The sequence below is a fragment of the Manis pentadactyla genome, chromosome 13 (genome assembly GCF_030020395.1).
Source record: "Manis pentadactyla isolate mManPen7 chromosome 13, mManPen7.hap1, whole genome shotgun sequence".
Taxonomy (NCBI): domain Eukaryota; kingdom Metazoa; phylum Chordata; class Mammalia; order Pholidota; family Manidae; genus Manis; species Manis pentadactyla.
Window position 1 is genome coordinate 66,962,761 of NC_080031.1, and position 21,002 is coordinate 66,983,762.

Below are 21,002 nucleotides of genomic sequence, written 5' to 3' on the forward strand. Positions count from 1 at the left end.
ATATGTAATGAACCTGCTTTGTTAGAGGAAACACATCTTTTGCTTACCTGTGACTGTAGGGAGATGCAACTCGTTTTAATTATCTCCCCCCTGCCACTAGGTAGTTGCATTCTCCTCCTGTGGCATCCATTATTAGGTTCTTGGATAAAATACCCTCTCTTGAAGGCCTTTTTATTTTTAAGCCACGCCTTGATTTTTTCCTTTCTAACTGACCTCCTGTGTGTGTGGGGGGGAACAGGCCTTTCCATTAGTTGTCAGGCCTTGGCTGTTTGACCAGACCAGCGGGTTACCGGCCGGGTAAGGGAAAGAAGGAATAAGTAAAACTCATCAGTTTGGTTTTGTTCATGGAAAAAGAGGTGAAACAGCCAGTTACATTTTGGCTTTTGTTTATATACTTAATACTTAGATAGCAAAGGTGGGTTTTGCAGAAAGGTGGTTCAGAATTTTTAGGTCAAAAGTGAGTGAGAGCTCTGTAGGGTGGCTTATTTGTAACTGAAAGTAAAGGTCTAGATTTTGGATATTGTATCAGTCTATTTCTCTTTTTTTCCTGTGTCCGCAACTGGGCAGAGATTACATTTGCTATGTATGATGGTAATCTTTTTGTTTTAAGGTTATCACGACCTATTGTCCTGCTAACAATGAGCCAATAGCAAGAGTCCGGCAGGTAAGGGGTTTTGCTTTGTGTTTTAATGCAGCTTGCCCCCAGGAGTTTGTGCAAGTGATAGAGAGCAATACCGAATGACAAAGTCAAAGACTAATGTGTTTCATTTTCATTTGACATTTAAGAATGCCTGAGAGAGACTCTCCATTCTTTGGTTGGGAGTGTGTACCCTAGAAAAGGTGAACCAAAGAGAAGGGGGTGGTCCATTTAATTCTTAATCACGTGGGAATGTTGTTAGAATGAAGCGTCTGTCCTCTTAAATCTGGCTTGCAGTCTGAGGCTCCGAATTTCTGATAGACCTCAGATGTTCTTCCCAGATGAGGCTGATGGACATTGCTTTGAGAAAGGTGAGGTTTTAAAAAAGCACAGCTAGATTCTCACTTGTCTTAATGGAGTTTGGAAGTGTAGGCTGTGAAAATCATTCTGAACCACAAATCTTAGGGTCACCCAGAGATTTTCAAAAATGATCTGTGTGTTTTTAGAAGGAGATTATCACTTCCATTTCCTTTTTTCTTTGCCCCCTCCTACCCCACCAATTCTTAATTTAGGCCAGTGTGGCTGACTATGAAGAAACTGTAAATAAAGCCAGGGAAGCATGGAGAATCTGGGCGGAAGTAAGTATGGTGGCTGCAACATGTTTAGCTATTGTAACTGCAATAAGAAAAGAAACATCTGTTGAGCAGGTCAGTGTTCCCTGAAATGGGAGTTCTTTGGGGACTGTGAGTCTCTGCAGTAGGCCTAGGATAGTGCCTTTTCCATATCTGGCCTTCAGTAAATGGGTAATTTTAAATGGCGTGAAACTACTGATGTAGCAGAAACTTGAGCAGTGGTGTAAGTCCGGGGAAAGGAAATTCCAGGGCAAAATACCTCTAAAAACCGAAATCAGTCAAAGGGAGAAATAAAGTTTAAAACCCATTTATTGCTTACAAACTGCAGTCTGAGCCCTTCTCTTTATGCAGCAGCAGAAGCAAAACCGGCCCTCCCCCTCACTTTTCAGGTACAGATAAGCCCTCTGTTGCCCAGGTAATTATCCATTGATGTGGAGAAGAACCTCTCTCCACCCCTGAGGAATGGTGCAAATGCACTAAAGCCATACTTCTTTCCACCTCTGAATGCCTATTGATATGCAGATGTACTAAAGCCAGGGGAGATATTTTGGAAATGTTACAGTTTTACCCACAAATGGGTACCCTTTCTTTATTCTCCACCTGAAGTTATTTAAACTTAAAATTGACCAAAAAGTAAGGAATATTTATGCTAAAAATATCCTTTGCTCTTTTTCGTTTTTCCTGGCAGCTTAAGGGGGCGGGGAGGGAGTAACTCATCAATAGGTTGATATTCCTGGTTTAAAGGGCAGGGGCTTGAGTTCATCAACGGTCTGATGAGGCTTTGGCCTCTGACTGTCTCCACTAGGGGTTATTTGAGCAAGTGTAGGAGCTGGGGTGGGCCACACTGCGCTGTCACTAGGTGAAGTCAGGCTCTGGAGGAGGCGAGTCAACAGTGATAGCCTGGATTTCCCAATTCTCCTTTACCTCCCCCGACTCTGAATAACCCTTTTAGTCTACTACCAAAGATTCTAGGCCTGGGTAAATAACTTGCTTTGTTGTGTAAAAACGGGAGACCTGATAATGCCTACCTTTGGAGGCTACCTTGAGGGTTACACAGGTTAATCATTTAAAGTGCTGATGGAGAGCCTGGTTGGGGTAAGCCTCAGTACCTGAGTTACAAAACCACTAGCTGGCTGAGCTGCAGTGTTTCTGTGAATCAGTGATTGCTAGGGGCACTTGGGAAGGGACAGACCATCCAGTTGGGTTGGACCCAGCTTTGTTGTCTGCCAAGAGACCACCCCTGTGCAAAGCACGAGCAACATTTTCCCTCTGCTTTAACTAATTAGGCTCAGGGGTCCATTATATGAAATCAAAACTTGCCTGAGCAGGAAAACACTTCCAAAAGTAAACAGTATTCTAAGTAAAGTTTACCCTACCTGGAGAATAGTGTCCAAAGCAGTGTCATTTATTGTTTTAAAAACAACTTTTATTTTCCGATCATAAAAGTAATATGTACTGCTTACTAAAAAAGAAAATTGGCTATTACAGCAAATAAGGTAATCGAATTTAATACCCTTTTCTCACCATCCATACAGAATGGTTATTGGAGTTAATATTTTTGATGCATTTCCTTCCAGTCTTTTACGTGTCTATTTCATAGCTGTGATTATTATACATACATGTACATATACAGCATGTGTAAAATTTTGTGACCTGTGATTGCATTGTATAGCAGCCTAAAGTTTCTGCATAATTTTTTAAATCATTGTTTTCCTGTATGTAATAGTGTTTTTTGAAGAATTAATGGACTTAATTTTTTAGAGTAGTGTTGGGGAGGAAAAATTTTCCATTCTGCCCTTCTGGGTTCTGTGGCTGGTCTAATGATTAAATTGACGTAAGAAAGATTAACAGGAGAAAAGCAAAATTTAGTTTCACATGGGGGTCAGTGTGGGGACAAAGATAAGACCCAAAGGTGGCTAGGCCATTGAGGCTTGTGTACCATCCTGTGCTAAAGACAGGGATTGGTGCCTGGGGCTTCCAGGGGGAGGGTGGCAGTTCATAGAGAAATGAGAAGAGCAAGTGTTTGGTAAACAAGCCTTTCCAATATGAAGTTACCTGTCTTCCTGGTATAGGCCCCTTTATGAGTTTTAGGCAGTTAATGGGGGAGGGAATTACTTTTTCTTGAGTTGGCTGGGCTCCTGATTGCCTTCAGCTCAAAATAATTCAGATGCCAGAGTGGCATATTCTGGGATGGCTTTTTCTGAATCTCCCTCAATAGAAAGATGAGTAAGAAGTAGAGAGTTCCTCTACCCACTCATCACTCTTGGCCAGTGTACCTTACTACTAACCTCTTGCATTTATTATCACACCTTTATTACAATTGGCAATTTGTTAGCAACATAATATCCTTTAGGATTCATTCTTGGCATAAGCTGTTTTGAATACAGTGAAACTTGACCAGGGACATCTATTATATGTATGTATTTACAGAAGGTAAATATGATCATGTTTGAAAAAAAGAGTGTGTGAACTCAGGTCTTTTCTCGAACTGGCTTTTAAATGAGCTGCCTGGCCCCAGGGGTGGCAGCTGACATTGTTGTGTCTTTCTTTAACATGGGGCTGTACTCTGTTGTTGCGTGTGTTTGCATTCAGGATCTCACTTGGCAGTCCGCTCTTACCCAGCAAGCCAGCCTCTGCACCTAATACTCTTTCTCATACTTCTGGTACTTCTCAGGCCTCCCAGTAGGGTGGCAGTGCTGAAGTGGGAACAGGTTGCTTTCCACAGTGGTCGTAGAGTCAGGTGGGGATCCCACGAATTAGAATTGGAGTGATGCAATTGAGTACAAACTTTGGGGGAGGCAGAGCCTTTCCTAACTGCCTCAGGAGCTCCTACCAGTGGGGGCTTGGGGCTGCTGGTGCCCCAGATGAGAACTGACCTATGCCTGGGCCCCCGCTGGTCCACGCACTTTCCCTCTTGGATCCTCACTGGTGTGGGGCAGCTTCTGCCTGGTCGGGGCCCTGTGGCTGGCCTTGCGGGTGTGAGGAACGAACCACTGTTTCATTTAGTTCATTTGTGTTGAGCCTGGAATTTTTCAAAGGGAACATTTTTCTTTGAGGGAAAAGGAAAATAAAGTATAAATGTATGGAGAGGTAGTTGATAAAAACTGATGTCTTCCTAATGAGAACTAACCACAGAGAACCTGGTTGGGAATACTGGCACTGATGCTTTCCTTCACGAACTGGCTTCAGCCCCAAATGCCACCTGTTTCTGCCCCTCTGTTACCTAAGTGTCCTCATTTTTCCCTCCATCTCTGGGGAGGAAAAGCCAGAGTCCGTTTCTCACTTGAGGACAGGGAATGGTTAACAGGCATAAAGGAATACGGGATACCTGGCTGGGCTTTAACACGGATATTTGTATTGTTTCCCCAAAGGCTCAGAAGATCCTTCCTTCCATGCTCATTGTTCCTTCCTCAGGGCTGTCTCGGATGCTCCTTCTACATGTGACTTCAGCGTGAAGTGTTCAGGGATGGGAACGCATGTTGTCCTTCCAGAGGGTCTCAGGCTATTGACGCCCTGTCATGCTAGCATCCGTCAAGCTCCGGGAGAGGTGGCTGTCTTTCTCATTACCTACTCCCCCTGCATTTCCCTTTCCCCAAACCCAATCCTGGCTTTCTTAACTCTTGCTGCTCCTACAAATCATCTGGGAAGCTGGAGAAAAAGAAGATGTCAGGTTTGAGTGGTCTGGAATAGAATCTGATTTAAAAGTTCCTTAGATGGTGATTCTAATGTATAGTTGGGATTGAGACTCAATCATTCACGAAGTCTTGAATGTTTACTGTTACGTTGATCTCCATTGCTGTTTTTGTAGCCTGGGTGGCCATCATCTCTGGTTGGGCTTAATCTGCCTCCTATCCATTTTTCAGCACCACAGCTAGAGTGCTGTTTGAAAATGCATGGTGATGTCCCCCCTGCCCTTTGGGTCTTGCATGTAGCCCTTGGCAGTGTGGTCCCAACTTTCCCGTCCTGCCTCTTGGAACTCCTTATAGTTTTCCAAAACCACCTTTAGGCCTTTGCATGTGCTGTGCTCCTTGTTGCTCATAATTTTCCTCCACTTTCTCTGCCTCTTCGCCTGGTGAGCATGAATCGTGTTTTGGGTCTTAGGTTACAACTCTGAACTTTCTTAAAAAGCCTCCCTTCTCCCCACTCCCTTGCCCCATGTAACCCTAAATTAACAACACTCCCAGGTGGCCCTCTGTCATGCCACTTACTCACTGGAGGTTGTAATCGCCTGCCTGTTGCTTGTCCCTCCCACCCCGTCAGCTCTAGTGAGCATGAATTGGAGCTTGTTTTCCTTGTATCCCCGGGGATTAGCACAATATTTGGCACATACAGGGTGTACAATAATTATTGGTTGAAAGACTAAATATGTACAGAAGGGGAGGTAAAAGGCCATGTGTATTGGCCATTTTAAGTTGAAATTAACCCATGTGCTAACCTTATAAATGTATGGGGCTAAATGCAATCAAAACATTATTAAACCCATGCCATGCTCTAGGAAATGTGTCAGATCTGTGCTGATACATTTAACATAATTGTTTCCTTTATGTGAAAGAGTGCATTTATCATAAAAATGGCAAATGTTTCAGATATAAAAATGGGGAATGAAAGTCTGTTATAATTCCATTCCCCAGAAATTACCACTGTTATCTTGCTGTATATTCTTTCAAATGTAAGCAAAAATTAACTTACTATATTCATTATTTTGCTATTTTCTGTTACTCTGTCCTAGCTTTTAAGTGTTTTTCCTTATAAAAATACCTTAGTCTCTGTAGAGAGGGTGAGGTAGTAGTCCATTTTATGGCTGTTCCATAATTAACTAGACATGTGCTTATGCACATGGAGATGGTTTCTGTTTTTCTGTACTAGAAACAGCACTGCAATGAATGTTTTTGTACCTGCACTTTTATACACTTAAGTATATGCCTAATTTCCAGAAATGGAATTGCCTAGTTAAAAGGTAGGGATATTTTTATTAAATGGTAATAGAATGCCAAGTTATCCCCCAGAAGAGCTATAGGAAGATGCGGTGAAATGTTTGTGAATCAGCAGAGAAGAGCCCTGAGCTCATAGGCAAGCTCTGGGGGGTGGACTGAATAGTGCTTTGATGGCCCTCTGCGGGAGGGGCTGTGTGGTGTCTGGCTCCAGCCTGGGGGGAGGAAAGGTTCCAGGGAGGACAATGGCCCTTTCAGTTGCCTTTTGAAGGAATAGGTAGACTTAGTTGGGAAGGGCTGGAGGGGAAAGAAGAGAGCGATGATCACAGCTGGGGAAACTGACTTTATTCATGAATCACACTTTGAACTTAATATGGCCTAACCTGTACCCTTCACCTCCCCCAAACCTGCTGCTTCTCCCAAGCCTTCTTCATTCCAGTAATTATCCTTCCATCTATCTAGGTGTTCAAACCACAGACGTGGGAGTCATCCTTCTCTCATTCCCTTCATTTCATGCCCACCTCTGTGTCCTGTCCATTCTTTCAAAATAATCCTGAATCCACTTTTTGTCTCCCTTGCTTCAATCTTTTTTTCAATTTTGGTATCAATAATCAACAGTTACATGAGGAACATTATGTTTACTAGACTCCCCCCTTCACCAGGTCCCCCCCACATACCCCATTAGTCACTGTTCATCAGTGTAGTAAGATGCTGTAAAATCACTACTTGTCTTCTCTGTGTTGCACAGCCCTCCCCGTGCCCCCCACCACCTTATACATGCTAATTGGAAGGCCCCCTTAATTCTCTCCCCCACTTCTCCCTCCCTTCCCACCCATCCTCCCCATCCTCCCCAGTCCCTTTCCCTTTGGAAACTGTTAGTCCTTTCTTGGGTTCTGTGATTCTGCTGCTGTTTTGTTCCTTCAGTTTTTCCTTTGTTCTTTATTTTTTTATTTTAATTTTGGTATCAATCTACAATTACATGAAGAACGTTATGTTTACTAGGCTCCCCCCTTCACCACGTCCCCCCCACATACCCCGTCCATCTGTGTAGTAATATATGCTGTAAAATCACTTCTTGTCTTCTCTGTGTTGCACAGCCCTTCCCCTGCCCCCCACACACTATGCATGCTAAATGTAATGCCCTCTTTCTTTTTCCCCGCCCTTATCCCTCCCTTCCCACCCATCCTCCCCAGTCCCTTTCCCTTTCGTAACTGTTAGTCCATTCTTGGGTTCTATGATTCTGCTGCTGTTTTGTTCCTTCAGTTTTCCTTTGTTCTTATACTCCACATATGAGTGAAATCATTTGGTGCTTGTCTTTCTCCACCTGGCTTATTTCACTCAGCATAATACCCTCTAGCTCCATCCATGTTGTTGCAGCAAATGGTAGGATTTGTTTTCTTCTTATGGCTGAATAATATTCCATTGTATATATGTACCACATCTTTATCCATTCATCTACTGATGGACACTTGGGTTGCTTCCATTTCTTGGCAATTGTAAATAGTGCTGCGATAAACATAGGGGTGCATCTGTCTTTTTCAAACTGGAGTGCTGCATTCTTAGGGTAAATTCCTAGAAGTGGGATTCCTGGGTCAAATGGTATTTCTATTTCGAGCATTTTGAGGAACCTCCATACTGCTTTCCACAATGGTTGAACTAATTTACATTCCCACCAGCAGTGTAGGAGGGTTCCCCTTTCTCCACAGCCTCGTCAACATTTGTTGTTTGTCTTTTCGATGATGGCGATCCTTACTGGTGTGAGATGATATCTCATTGTGGTTTTAATTTGCATTTCTCTGATGACTGATGTGGAGCATCTTTTCATGTCTCTGTTGGCCATCTGAATTTCTTCTTTGGAGAACTGTCTATTCAGCTCCTCTGCCCATTTTTTAATTGGATTGTTCGCTTTTTGTTTGTTGAGGTGCATGAGCTCTTTATATATTTTGGACGTCAACCCTTTATCGGATCTGTAATTTATGAATATATTCTCCCATACTGTAGGATGCCTTTTTGTTCTATTGATGGTGTCCTTTGCTGTACAGAAGCTTTTCAGCTTGATATACTCCCACTTGTTCATTTTTGCTTTTGTTTCCCTTGCCCCGGGAGATATGTTCATGAAGAAGTCGCTCATGTTTATGTCCAAGAGATTTTTGCCTATGTTTTTTTCTAAGAGTTTTGTGGTTTCATGGCTTACATTCAGGTCTTTGATTGATTTCGAATTTACTTTTGTGTTTGGGATTAGACAGTGATCTAGTTTCATTCTCTTACATGTAGCTGTCCAGTTTTGCCAGCACCATCTGTTGAAGAGACTGTCATTTCCCCATTGTATGTCCATGGCTCCTTTATCGTATATTAATTGACCATATATGTTTGGGTTAATGTCTGGAGTCTCTCTTCTGTTCCACTGGTCTGTGGGTCTGTTCTTATGCCAGTACCAAATTGTCTTGATTACTATGGCTTTGTAGTAGAGCTTGAAGTTGGGGAGCATAATACCCCCAGCTTTATTCTTCCTTCTCAGAATTGCTTTGGCTATTCGAGGTCTTTTGTGGTTCCATATGAATTTTAGAACAATTTTCTCTAGTTCATTGAAGAATGCTGTTGGTATTTTGATAGGAATTACATTCAATCTATAGATTGCTTTGGGCAGGATGGCCATTTTGACAATATTAATTCTTCCTAGCCAAGAGCATGGGATGAGTTGCCATTTGTTAGTGTCCTCTTTAATTTCTCTTAATGTCTTGTAGTTTTCAGGGTATAGGTCTTTCACGTCCTTGGTTAGGTTTATTCCTAGGTATTTTACTTTTTTTGATGCAATTGTGAATGGAACTGTTTTCCTGGTTTCTCTTTCTTTTAGTTCATTGTTAGTGTATAGGAAAGCCTTAGATTTCTGTGTATTAATTTTGTATCCTGCAACTTTGCTATATTCCGATATCAGTTCTGGTAGTTTTGGAGTGGAGTCTTTAGGGTTTTTTATGCACAATATCATGTTGTGTGCAAATAGTGACACTTTGACTTTTTCTTTACCAATCTGGATTCCTTGTATTTCTTTGTTTTTTCTAATTGCCGTGGCTAGGACCTCCAGTTCTATGTTGAATAACAGTGGGGAGAGTGGATATCCCTGTCTTGTTCCCGATCTTAGAGGAAATGCTTTCAGCTTCTCAGTATGGGCTGTTTAGTATGATGTTGGCTGTGGGTTTTTCGTATATGGCCTTTATTATGTTGAGGTACTTGCCCTCTATACCCATTTTGCTGAGGGTTTTTATCATGAATGGATGTTGAATTTTGTCAAATGCCTTTTCAGCGTCTATGGAGATGATCATGTGGTTTTTGTCTTTCTTTTTGTTTATGTGGTGGATGATGTTGATGGATTTTCGAATGTTGTACCATCCTTGCATCCCTGGGATGAATCCCACTTGGTCATGGTGTATGATCCTCTTGATGTACTTTTGAACTCGGTTTGCTAATATTTTGTTGAGTATTTTTGCATCTATGTTCGTCAGGGATATTGGTCTGTACTTTTCTTTTTTGGTGGGGTCTTTCCCTGGTTTTGGTATTAGGATGATGCTGGCTTCATAGAATGAGTCTGGAAGTATTCCCTCTTCTATTTTTTGGAAAACTTTAAGGAGCATGGGTATTATGTCTTCTCTGTATGTCTGATAAAACTCCGCGGTAAATCCATCTGGCCCGGGAGTTTTGCTCTTGGGTAGTTTTTTGATTACCAATTCAATTTTGTTGCTGTAATTGGTCTGTTTAGATTTTCTGTTTCTTCCTTGGTCAGTCTTGGAAGGTTGTATTTTTCTAGGAAGTTGTCCATGTCTTCTAGGTTTTCCAGCTTGTTAGCATATAGTTTTTTGTAGTATTCTCTAATAATTCTTTGTATTTCTGTGGGGTCCGTCGTGATTTTTCCTTTCTTATTTCTGATTCTGTTGATGTGTGTAGATTATTCTCTTTTTGTTTTTATAAGTCTGGCTAGGGGCTTATCTATTTTGTTTATTTTCTCGAAGAACCAGCTCTTGGTTTCTTTGATTTTTTTTTCTATTGTTTTATTCTTCTCAGTTTTATTTATTTCTTCTCTGATCTTTATTATGTCCCTTCTTCTGCTGACTTTAGGCTTCATTTTTTCTTCTTTTTCCAATTTCGAGAATTGTGTCTTTAGCCTATTCATTTGGGATTGTTCTTCCTTCTTTAAATATGCCTGGATTGCTATATACTTTCCTCTTAGAACTGCTTCCACTGTGTCCAACAGAAGTTGGTGCTTTGTGTTGTCATTTGTTTCCATATATTGCTTGATCTCTATTTTGATTTGGTCATTGATCCATTGATTATTTAGGAGCATGTTGTTAAGCCTCCTTGTGTTTGTGAGCCTTTTTGCTTTCTTTGTACTATTTATTTCTGGTTTTATACCTTTGTGGTCTGAGAAGTTGGTTGGTAGAATTTCAATCTTTTGGAATTTACTGAGGCTCTTTTTGTGGCCTAGTATGTAGTCTATTCTGCACAATGTTCCATGTGCACATGAGAAGAATGTGTATCCTATTGCTTTTGGCTGTAGAGTTCTGTAGATGTCTATTAGGTTCATCTGTTCTAGTGTGTTGTTCAGTGCCTCTGTTTCCTTACTTATTTTCTGTCTGGTGGATCTGTCCTTTGGAGTGAGTGGGGTGTTGAAGTCTCCTAAAATAAATGCATTGTATTTTATTTCTTCCTTTAATTCTGTTAGTGTTTGTTACACATATGTTGGTGCTACTTTATTGGGTGCATATATGTTTATAATAGTTATATCTTCTTGTTGGATTGAATCCTTTATCATTGTATAATGTCCTTCTTTATCTCTTGTGACTTTCTTTGTTTTGAAGTCTATTTTGTCTGATACTAGTACTGCAACACCTGCTTTTTTCTCCCTATAGTTTGCATGAAATGTCTTTTTCCATCCCTTGACTTATAGTCTGTGCATGTCTTTGGGTTTGAGGTGAGTCTCTTGAAAGAAGCATATAGATGGGTCTTGCTTTTTTATCCATTCTGTTACTCTGTCTTTTGATTGGTGCATTCAGTCCATTTACATTTAGGTTGATTATCGAAAGATATGTACTTATTGCCATTGCAGGCTTTAGGTTCGTGGTTACCAGGGTTCAAGGTTAGCTTCTTTACTATCTTACTGTCTGACTTAACTCACTTATTGAGCTATTATAAACACAGTCTGATGATTCTTTATTTCTCTCCCTTCTTATTCCTCCTCCATTCTTTATATGTTAGGTGTTTTATTTTGTGCTCTTTTGTGTTTCCTTTGACTGTTTTTGTGGGTAGTTGATTTTATGTTTTGCCTTTATTTAGTATTTGATTATTCTGCTTTCTTTGCTGTGATTTTATTTTTTCTGGTGACATCTATTTTGCCTTAGGAGTGCTTCCATCTAGAGCAGTCCCTTTAATATATCCTGTAGAGGTGGTTTGTGGGAGGCAAATTCCCTCAACTTTTGCTTGTCTGGGAATTGGTTAATCCCTCCTTCATATTTAAATGATAATCGTGCTGGATACAGTATTCTTGGTTCAAGGCCCTTCTGTTTCATTGCATTAAATATATCATGCCATTCTCTTCTGGCCCGTAAGGTTTCTGTTGAGAAGTCTCATGATAGCCTGATGGGTTTTCCTTTGTAGGTGAGCTTTTTTTCTCTCTGTGGCTGCGTTTAATACTCTGTCCTTGTCTTTGATCTTTGCCATTTTTATTATTATGTGTCTTGGTGTTGTCCTCCTTGTTTCCCTTCTGTTGGGAATTCTGTGTGCTTCCGTGGTCTGAGGGGCTATTTCCTCCCCCAGTTTGGGGAAGTTTTCAGCAATTATTTCTTCAAAGACACTTTCTATCCCTTTTTCTCTCTGTTCTCTTCTGGTACCCCTCTAATGCAAATATTGTTCCATTTGGATTGGTCACACAGTTCTCTTAATATTGTTTCATTCCTGGAAATTTTTTTGTCTGTCTCTGCGTCAGCTTCTCTGCGTTCCTGTTCTCTGGTTTCTAGTCCATCAATGGCCTCTTCCATCTCGTCCATTCTGCTTTTAAGTCCTTCCAGAGATTGTTTTATTTCTGTATTCTCCCTCCTTAGCTCTTGGATATTTCTCTGCAAGTCCATCAGCATGGTTAAGACCTTTATTTTGAATTCTTTTTCAGGAAATTTGGTTAAGTCTGTCTCCCCAGGTTCTCTCTTAGGGGAGGATGTCTGTGTGATTCTGGTCTGGATCAAATTCTTCTGCCTTTTCATGGCAATAGAGGTTGTTGTGGGCAGTTGGCACGTTTGTCAGCTGGGAGAACAAAGTCCCTTCCCACTTGCTCCTCGCCTCCTTCTCCTGTGAGAATGGTGACCCCTAGTGGCTTGTGCCGGGCAGCTGTGCGCAGATGGGGTCTCTGATTCTTGCCCGGGCCGCTGTGGAGGAAGCGCTGCATGGCTGCTGTGGGCATGGCCAGTCTCAGGCCGCTGATCTGCTATGGCGGGGCCGCGCGGGAGGGGCAATGGGCCGGAGGCTGTTGATGGCTGTGAGGGGCCTCAGAGCTGCGCTGCTGCCCAGGGGGTTATGGTGCCCGGAGTTCCCCGCTCTCTACTCCCGACGAGGAGCTGGGGTAGAGGTGGCGCTCGGGTCCTGCCGGGGTGTGGCTTGTATCTTACTCCCTTCATGAGGCGCTGGGTTTTCGCAGGTGTAGGTGTAGCCCGGCTGTTGTCCTGTGTCTTCTAGTGTCTCTTTTAGGAATAGTTGTGGGTGGAATTGTAGTATTTCCAGAATATCTCATCTGGCTCTGATCAACAAGCTTTCAGAGTTGGAGAGAAGTATGGCTTTAGTGCATTTGCATGTTTCCTTGGGTGGAGAAGTTCATCTCCATATCATTGGGTGATTACCTGGGCAACAGAGGGCTTACCTGTACCTGAGAGGTGAGGGGGAAGGCCAGTGTGGTTGCTGCTTGAGCAGAGAAGAAAGACGGCCTGGGAGTGCAGTTTGTGAGCAATAAACGGGTTTTAAACTTTATTTCTCCCTTTGACTGATTTTGTTTTTTAGGGGTATTTTGCCCCAGTATTTCCTTTCCCCGGACTGACAGTTCTATTTGTTGTAGTTTCAAAAATATATATGTTTTTGGGAGCAGATTTCCACTGTCCTACTCACGCCACCATCTTGGTTCCTCCTAATCAGTCTCTTGGTTCAATCTTAAGATTAAGTCACCATGTTCTCTTGCCTAGGCTACTAGAATACATTCTTAATTAGTTTCCCTGCTTCTACTCTTTTCCCCTCCAATTTATTGTCCACTCATCCAACAGTGATGTTAAAAGGAAAGCAGATAACTTACTCTGCTCCTTAAACACTGTGAAGGACTTCCACTGCACCTGGAGAAGGATTTGGACCCCTTAAAAGCTTCCAGCTTCAGGCATACCGGCCTTCCCAGTTAGCCCCTGAAATACAAGCTTCTGTTTTCCACAGGTCACTGAATTATTTTTTCTTTTCCTTGGGAAGAATGTTCCTAGGGTTATCTTTTGCCAACCATATCAGCCAAAGTTGGGTTTCAGCTTCATTCTCCCCTACTTGGAGATTTTGCCTGATAACTTTTTAGATAAGTTAACTCACACATTTATTCTACAAGCCTATTTATTTTTTTGGTCTTTTCAGCCCTTGTGGACTGATTTGTTGCTCTTTTTTTTTTGTAATACTAGCTCCATGAATGCCTCACTTATTTTAGCATCCAGGACTTAGCATGGTAGTCATGCACTAGGTGCTAAGATAATATCTGGCAAGTGAATGGTGTAATTTGATTGGTTATGAAATACCAGGTTGTGAGTAAGCTGATTCTAGGGTTTGGGCATGCAGTCAGATTTTCACCCATAAGAAAATTTCACTGGGAATCATAAAAACTTAGAGGTATCTAAAGCATTTTAAGTTTTCTGGAGTCATCCCCAAAGGTTGTTTCAGTTTTTGAAATAAGTCTCTGTGCTTGGCACAGTCCCTTGTTCACTAAGAATCTATCATTTAGATGTTTTTTGGGTCTCTGGTGTAGATTTTAGGGCCTATCATGTCATAGTCTTGATGTGACTTAAAAGGCTGCCCTTGGTATGCTCGAACTTTGTTCTCTTAGAGCACTTTTATCTAAGTCTGTGTTTGAACACAGGTTTACACTTTGCAGCAGACATTAAGATTCCATCCTTTCCTTAGATTCCTGCTCCCAAGCGAGGAGAAGTCGTGAGACAGATTGGTGATGCCTTGCGGGAGAAGATCCATGTGCTGGGAAGCTTGGTAAAGTAATTTTGTAGTAAACATATAATCCTTTGAGTGGGGAATAAGGCTGTCATGCATTTCTGTGTGTAAGATAGTGATTTTTTAAAGAAAAGCAACTTATATGTTTCAAAAATCTTCTCTTCAGAGGAAAGATTAACAAGATTAACAGAGAAAAAGTGAAGATAATTCTTGGGTTTTAATCTTCAGAAAAATCAGAAGTGTTTCTGAAGTTTATTATCTTCACAAACACACAAAATATTTTGCATTTCCTCTCCATAAAGTTGATGTTTAAAATGTGAAATCTGCTGGACAAATACCGCTTGGCTTTTGTATTTTTAGGTGTCTTTGGAGATGGGGAAAATCTTAGTGGAAGGCGTGGGAGAAGTTCAAGAGTACGTGGATATTTGTGATTATGCCGTTGGCTTATCACGGATGATTGGTGGACCCATCTTGCCTTCTGAAAGTAAGCAATGAAGACAGTAAGCTAAGAGTTTTCTACTCTGATACAGAGCTCTGAAAAAAATGCTCTGGCTATGAAAGTTTACAAAAGAGGAATGTCAAGTCGCACATAAATACACAAAGATACCTTTTCATCTTCCTACTGAGAAATGCAGATTTACATAGGTGAAAACATCAGATTGAGACACTTCGAAAGTTTTATTTTTAAAGATAAAACTCAGTGTTGGCATGGCCATAGGTGAGAAAAACACTTTTATTATGGGTACTTTTGCAATGTGAGTAATTGGTCCATCCGGAAAACCACTTAGAAATACATCCAAAGAACATTAAATGTTTAATACCAGTTTTAAGAATCTAATTTTGACAAAGGTTTATATGTAAAGATGTTTATTATGGTATCAATAGGAAATAAGTGACCCAAATGGTCAAATCATATGGCAAAGATTAAGCTAATTTGAGTTGTTCATTATTGGCATGTATTAAAAGTCATGTGTATGAAGATTACCTTCCCCTGTCCTACACTTTTATGGGAAAGTTGTATTTACTTTTTAAATTATTTTAATGTTTATTTTGAAGAGGTGAGATGTTCTTACCACAAAATTAAAAAGGAATGAAAAGATAAAGGATGAAAAGTTTCCCCTCTACCTATTTGATGCTCCATAGTGGCCCTATAGAAGAAGTGAGTGTTGCTGGTTTCTTTTATATCTTTTTAGAGTTTTTATTCATGTGCAGGCAAATATCTGTCTGTCAGAGTTCGGTGAGGACCAGAGGCATAGTGGGGTGGGTATCACCGTGGTTTTATAAGAAGGTGTCATAAAGACACCTTGTGTTGTATGCTAATTAATGCACCAATATCCCCCAGCCATGTACAGTGGTCTACAGGGTGTCTGGAATCCATACTGGGTCTGAGGCACCTTTGTTCTGAAATGGAAAGATTTCAGACTTTGTTCTTAATTAATTCAACATGCATGAACTTAGCATGCTTAAACATGTTCATGCCTTCCCCCATTTATAGGACCTGGCCATGTGCTCATTGAACAGTGGAATCCTGTAGGTTTGGTTGGAATTATCACTGCATTTAACTTCCCTGTGGCCGTGTACGGCTGGAATAATGCCATTGCGATGATCTGTGGGAATGTCTGCCTCTGGTAAGATGTTCTATTCACTTCCTTATCCAGTAGTATGATAAAAAGGTAGCCATTTTCAGGTATTACTAAAAGTATTTAAAAGTATTGAAAGGTTTTCTTTTTTTTTTTAATTTGGATACGTTTTATTTTTAATTTTAATATTTTTGTTGAAGTGTAGTTGGTGCACAGTGTTACACTGGTTTCAAGCATACAACACAGTGGTTCAGCAGTTACGCATACTATTGAATTCTCACCTCGACCAGTGCAGCTACTATCTGTCAACACAGAAGGATGGTATAGAATCATTGACTATATTCTCTGTGGTGTGCTACCATCCCCACGACCAACTTATATTATGATTGAGATTTTTGTGCCTCGTTTTTCCCCTTCACTCACCCTACCACCCAACCCAAAACCTCTCCCATGGTAACCAACAGTCATTCACAGTGTCTATGAATCTACTGCTGTTTTGTTTTTAGATTCCACAAATAAGTGGAATTACATGGCATTTGTCTTTGTCTGACTTATTTCACTTAGCATAATACCCTGTTGGTCCATCCTTGTTGTCAAAATGGCAGGGTTTTTCTTTTTTATGGATGAATAATATTCCATGTGTATATGTACCACGTTTCCTTATCATCTGTTCATCTGATGAGGGAGACTTAGGTTGCTTCCATATCTTGGCTATTATAAATAACGTGGCGATAAACATAGGGGAGCATATGTCTTTTCAAATCAGATTTTTTTTCTTTGTGTTAATTCCTAGGAATGGAGTTACTGGGTCTTATAAGGAGGAAGACCCAGTTCCTTTTTGAGGAACTTCCATAGAAATGTTTTCTACTCCTCTACTCTTTCAGTTAACATATTAAGTCTGATATGCTAGTTGTGAAATGGTGATTTTAAATTATTACCTGTTTTACCATTGGTATATATATATTTTTTACTAATTTTTTTGAAACAGCCTTCTCCTATTCCTCCATATGTTACCACCACAACTGTGTATACTGTAATTCAGTTCTGACTTTCACTGCCTGGAGTTAGTGTCAGCTCCGCAGGTTCAAGGGCTCAGTCTTCCTCTGTAAGATGGCTCCCACTTGAGATGCCATCCACAGGTATCCCCAGGTCTCCAGGGCATCTGCAGTTCTGACCAGCCACTTGCAGATTTGGAGGTTCCCGTGAGTCCTCAGTTTACTGGAATGACCTGCAGAACTCAAGTGCTATACTTGAGGATTACAGTTTTTTATAAAAGATAGACATAGGGCAAAGTCTAGGAAGGTTCCAGATGCAGAACTTCCATGCCCCCTTCTGGTGAATTTTGGGTATGTCACCCTCCCAACCAGGAGACTACGCTGAGCTGCTGGGCCCAGTTTTTTGGGGGTTTCATTTTCAAATCAGGCATGATTGATTAAATCCACAGATATGTGATTGAACTCAGCCTCAGCCCTGCTCCCTGGAGATTAGGGGAAAGGAGGGCTGAAAGTTCCAATCCTCCAGTCACCTGGATGATTTTTTTCATGTGACCAGGGACCAGCCCCTGTCCTGCAGCTCTTTACCCTCTCCCTCTCCCTCTCCCTCCCAAGTCACCTTGGTAGCATAACAAAGACATTTCTGTCACTCAGGAAATTCCAGGGGGTTTGATGCTCTGTGCCAAAAACTGGGAACAAAGAGCAGATATACTTACACCACAAACTCCAAACAGAATACCAACTAAACAACAAGAAGAAAAATAGAACTTGTGATAAGTTGCAACCTTCTTAAAATTTCACTTTTTTTCCTTCCATAAAAATTTGATAGGGAATTCCAAGTGATTCTGAGGCACTGGGCAATGTTCCCAGCGGTGCATTAAATTTTACATATCTATAAAATATGCGATAGCGAAGCATAGCTGGGAAGATGTCTGTATTTTATAGATGAAAAACTGGTTGCTTGTTTTTATTTTATTTGTTTTTTAAAGTTTGTTATGAAATGTTTCAAATACATAGAAAGTATGGAGAATAATATAATGACTTCCTGTGTACCTATAACGCACCTTAAACAAATAACTTTTTACTTTATTTACTTCAGATATGTCCAAAGAAAAAAATCATTACAGATACAGACAAAACGTTCCCTCCCTGTCCCCATTCCCAATCCCTTTTACTTGTTCTGTTTCCCCTTGTTTTTTACCTGATACTGGTTTTTGTTATTCCCATGAATGTCTCCACATTTTTGCTACATGTGTATGTGTCCATAAATAATACATAATTCTACTTTTCATGTTTTTAATATTTACGTGACACATTTATACATATTGTGCAGCTTGCTTTTTTTGGCTAGCGGTTGCTTGTTTTCCATTTTCGTGTCTGTGTAAGAACTTCACACAGGAAGATCAGGAGGGTTGTCTCTACCCATTTGCATCTGTCCCACTAGTCATGTGCTGATCTTAAGGTTGTGTTCGGTTGAGTGTCCTGTAAGACTGTCTACTAAAAACAAGGCATCATTGGGAGGATTAATGATCTGATGTAATGATCTGATATTGCCAAAGGAACCCTTGCTTTCCAGCATCCGAATCCAAAGGGTTAGATGTACAGTTTTCCTCAGCTCTGAGCCTTCCAGGGAAAGTTCATGCTGATGTATTTCCAGTCCACTCAGTTCTCATGATGGTTAGAGGTTAATGTGACAGTTCCTGTGGTCAGTGCAGTAAGTGGGTCCGAAATTGCTTGGTGCCACTTTGACATTTAGGAAAGTTCTGTCGTTGCTTTGGTCCCAGAGACCCCAAGCTGAAAGGTAGATTTCTGTTTCAGTTACTCGTTTCAGTTGTCTCCTTGGAGACAGAACCTTTTCTGACACAGACTTTTGCTTCTGCTTGATGATAAAAGGTATTTATGACCTGATCATCTACATTTGCCCTCTTACAGCACTAAACTATGTTTTCTACCTTTATCTTGCATCTACCTACCACTTCAGCATTTTATTTAAAAAATAATAATAATAATAATAAGGGAGAAATGTGGGACTCACATATAAATCAAGTATAAAAATCAAACGAATAATCATATTTGACCTGATTGTTTATAGTTCATGATGCGTGATCAAAACCGAAAGTTTCTGTGATACGACTGCCCTTGCACTGTTCACCATGTAAGAACTTATTCACTATGTAAGAACTTGTTCACCATGTAAGAACTTGTTTGTTATGCTTTAGAAGATTGGAGACTGTTGAGAATTAGGCTTGGGGTTGATTAATGATTGTGCATTGAGTCCCCTCTACAGAATTTTATTGTTGTTAACAACCATCTGATCAATAAATATGAGAGATGTTCTCTCAAAAAAAAAAGGTATTTATGATTTCTACCAACTTAAGTTGCTTTCTTTTTTTTTTTTTGAACCCTCTCAAGGAAAGGAGCTCCAACAACTTCCCTCATTAGTGTAGCTGTCACAAAGTAAGTGTGTGTGATATTTTTTTCTGGGTATGGAATAATCTCGAAAGGGTGACGGTTAGGTGCAGAATTTTGAATCTAATTTGAAAGTTCCATATTTAAGCATAGAATTTGGGTAACCTTTTCTCCTTCGGTTTTAACAACATTTTCTGTCATTTTGTAGTATACAGATCTTTCAGAGCATAGCATTTAAGTATGTGGAAACATGCCAGATATTGATGCACGGGTCAAAAGTGAGTTCTTGCAAACATTTTGTCACTTGCAGAATAACAAATTCAATGGCGAGGAAATATCCTTGCAACTGAGGGGCTATATTTTGTACTATTGAACATGTTAATGATTAGATTTCTACCCATCTGATTCTCTTACTGATTTTGTTTACTAGACTTAACAAAACAGAAAGAAATGGCTTTTATGCTATTCCACTGCTTCTTCTAACACTGTCTGAAATGTATTTCATCTTTAGATTCAGAAATTTAATTTATTTGTATTTGAGAATTTGACAACTCTGATTAGGTCATAAAATCAGTGCTGCTGATACATTATTCTGGAATTTAGTGAATGTACAGAAGAGGGTTGCCTGCCCGTGTAGAGTGGTAACACACCCTGATGTCCTTTTGATTACATGGTCTGTGTTTTCTGATTTAACAATTGTTGGTAGAATGCTCATGGTGGAGTCTATGCAAGAGGGTCCTTCATGTTAGAAGGTGAGTTAAGAAAACTGGCTTAACATTTAAAGAGTAGACTGAAAAGGAGAGAGGAATGTGTATGAGAGTTTACTTGCAAGGAATATGTGATATTGAGGAAGAAATACCCTTGAAGCAGGGGTGTTGAAATTAAATATGAAATAAAGTCTGATACACAAAACACATAAAAACAATGAGATTCCCCAGGCAATTTTTAAAAATAAATTAACCTTAAAACAAAACAAAACAAAAAAATGGTTCATGTGGACACAGTGAACTGACTTGCCAACTGTTATTAAGCTGCTGGTTTAAAATACTGCTTATTTTGTTATTAGTTTCAAATGTTCCAAGTTATCGTTGCTTTGAGCTTTTCTATATTTATTTGCTTTAAGCAGTTTGAAAGGTTTGAAATGTTCATATGGGAATGTGGCCGATCTTTTAGATAACTGAGGCTACTGTCTGATTTGTACCGGAAGAGAGTAAGTAAAATGAGGCTGAATTTTTCCAGAATTAGCCAAGGATGTGCTCACTGTGCACTAGGAGTTCTTAAATAAATTAAACTAAATGCCCAGATACGTAAGAAGCTGATAGGCAGCGTGTCATACCTCTGTCTGTTTAGGACATAGGACAGGAACATAGTTTGCCAGGTTGGTGGCATCAGATATTGTTCTTCCTTTGGCATCTTTGTAGCAGTTTATGCCATGGTAGGGACATGAGGTTGACACTGGACAGGTGTTGGAGTGCACTGGCTTAAAAGCCCAATGTCCACAAGGAGCCCAAACATCTTGTAATTCTATAGGCATAGCTTATACACCAGAGATGCGAGGAACGTGTGGTTACAAGAGTCACTGTAAGGAAGATCAAAAAGCATGC

The 21,002-nt window shown here is 40.4% G+C and overlaps 1 protein-coding gene across 2 annotated transcripts in view; it reads left to right on the top strand.

Moving 5' to 3' along the window:
- ALDH7A1 (aldehyde dehydrogenase 7 family member A1) overlaps positions 1 to 21,002 on the top strand; it is a 45,555-nt gene that overhangs the window by 848 nt on the left and 23,705 nt on the right. Inside the window, exons 2-7 of one of the 2 annotated variants that reach the window (XM_036903199.2) lie at positions 611 to 664; positions 1,210 to 1,275; positions 14,376 to 14,456; positions 14,778 to 14,901; positions 15,913 to 16,045; positions 19,402 to 19,446. In XM_036903199.2, the coding sequence (XP_036759094.1) occupies positions 611 to 664; positions 1,210 to 1,275; positions 14,376 to 14,456; positions 14,778 to 14,901; positions 15,913 to 16,045; positions 19,402 to 19,446 (503 nt within the window). The remainder of the gene's footprint in view (positions 1 to 610; positions 665 to 1,209; positions 1,276 to 14,375; positions 14,457 to 14,777; positions 14,902 to 15,912; positions 16,046 to 19,401; positions 19,447 to 21,002) is intronic. The other variant, XM_036903200.2, reaches the window with a different exon arrangement.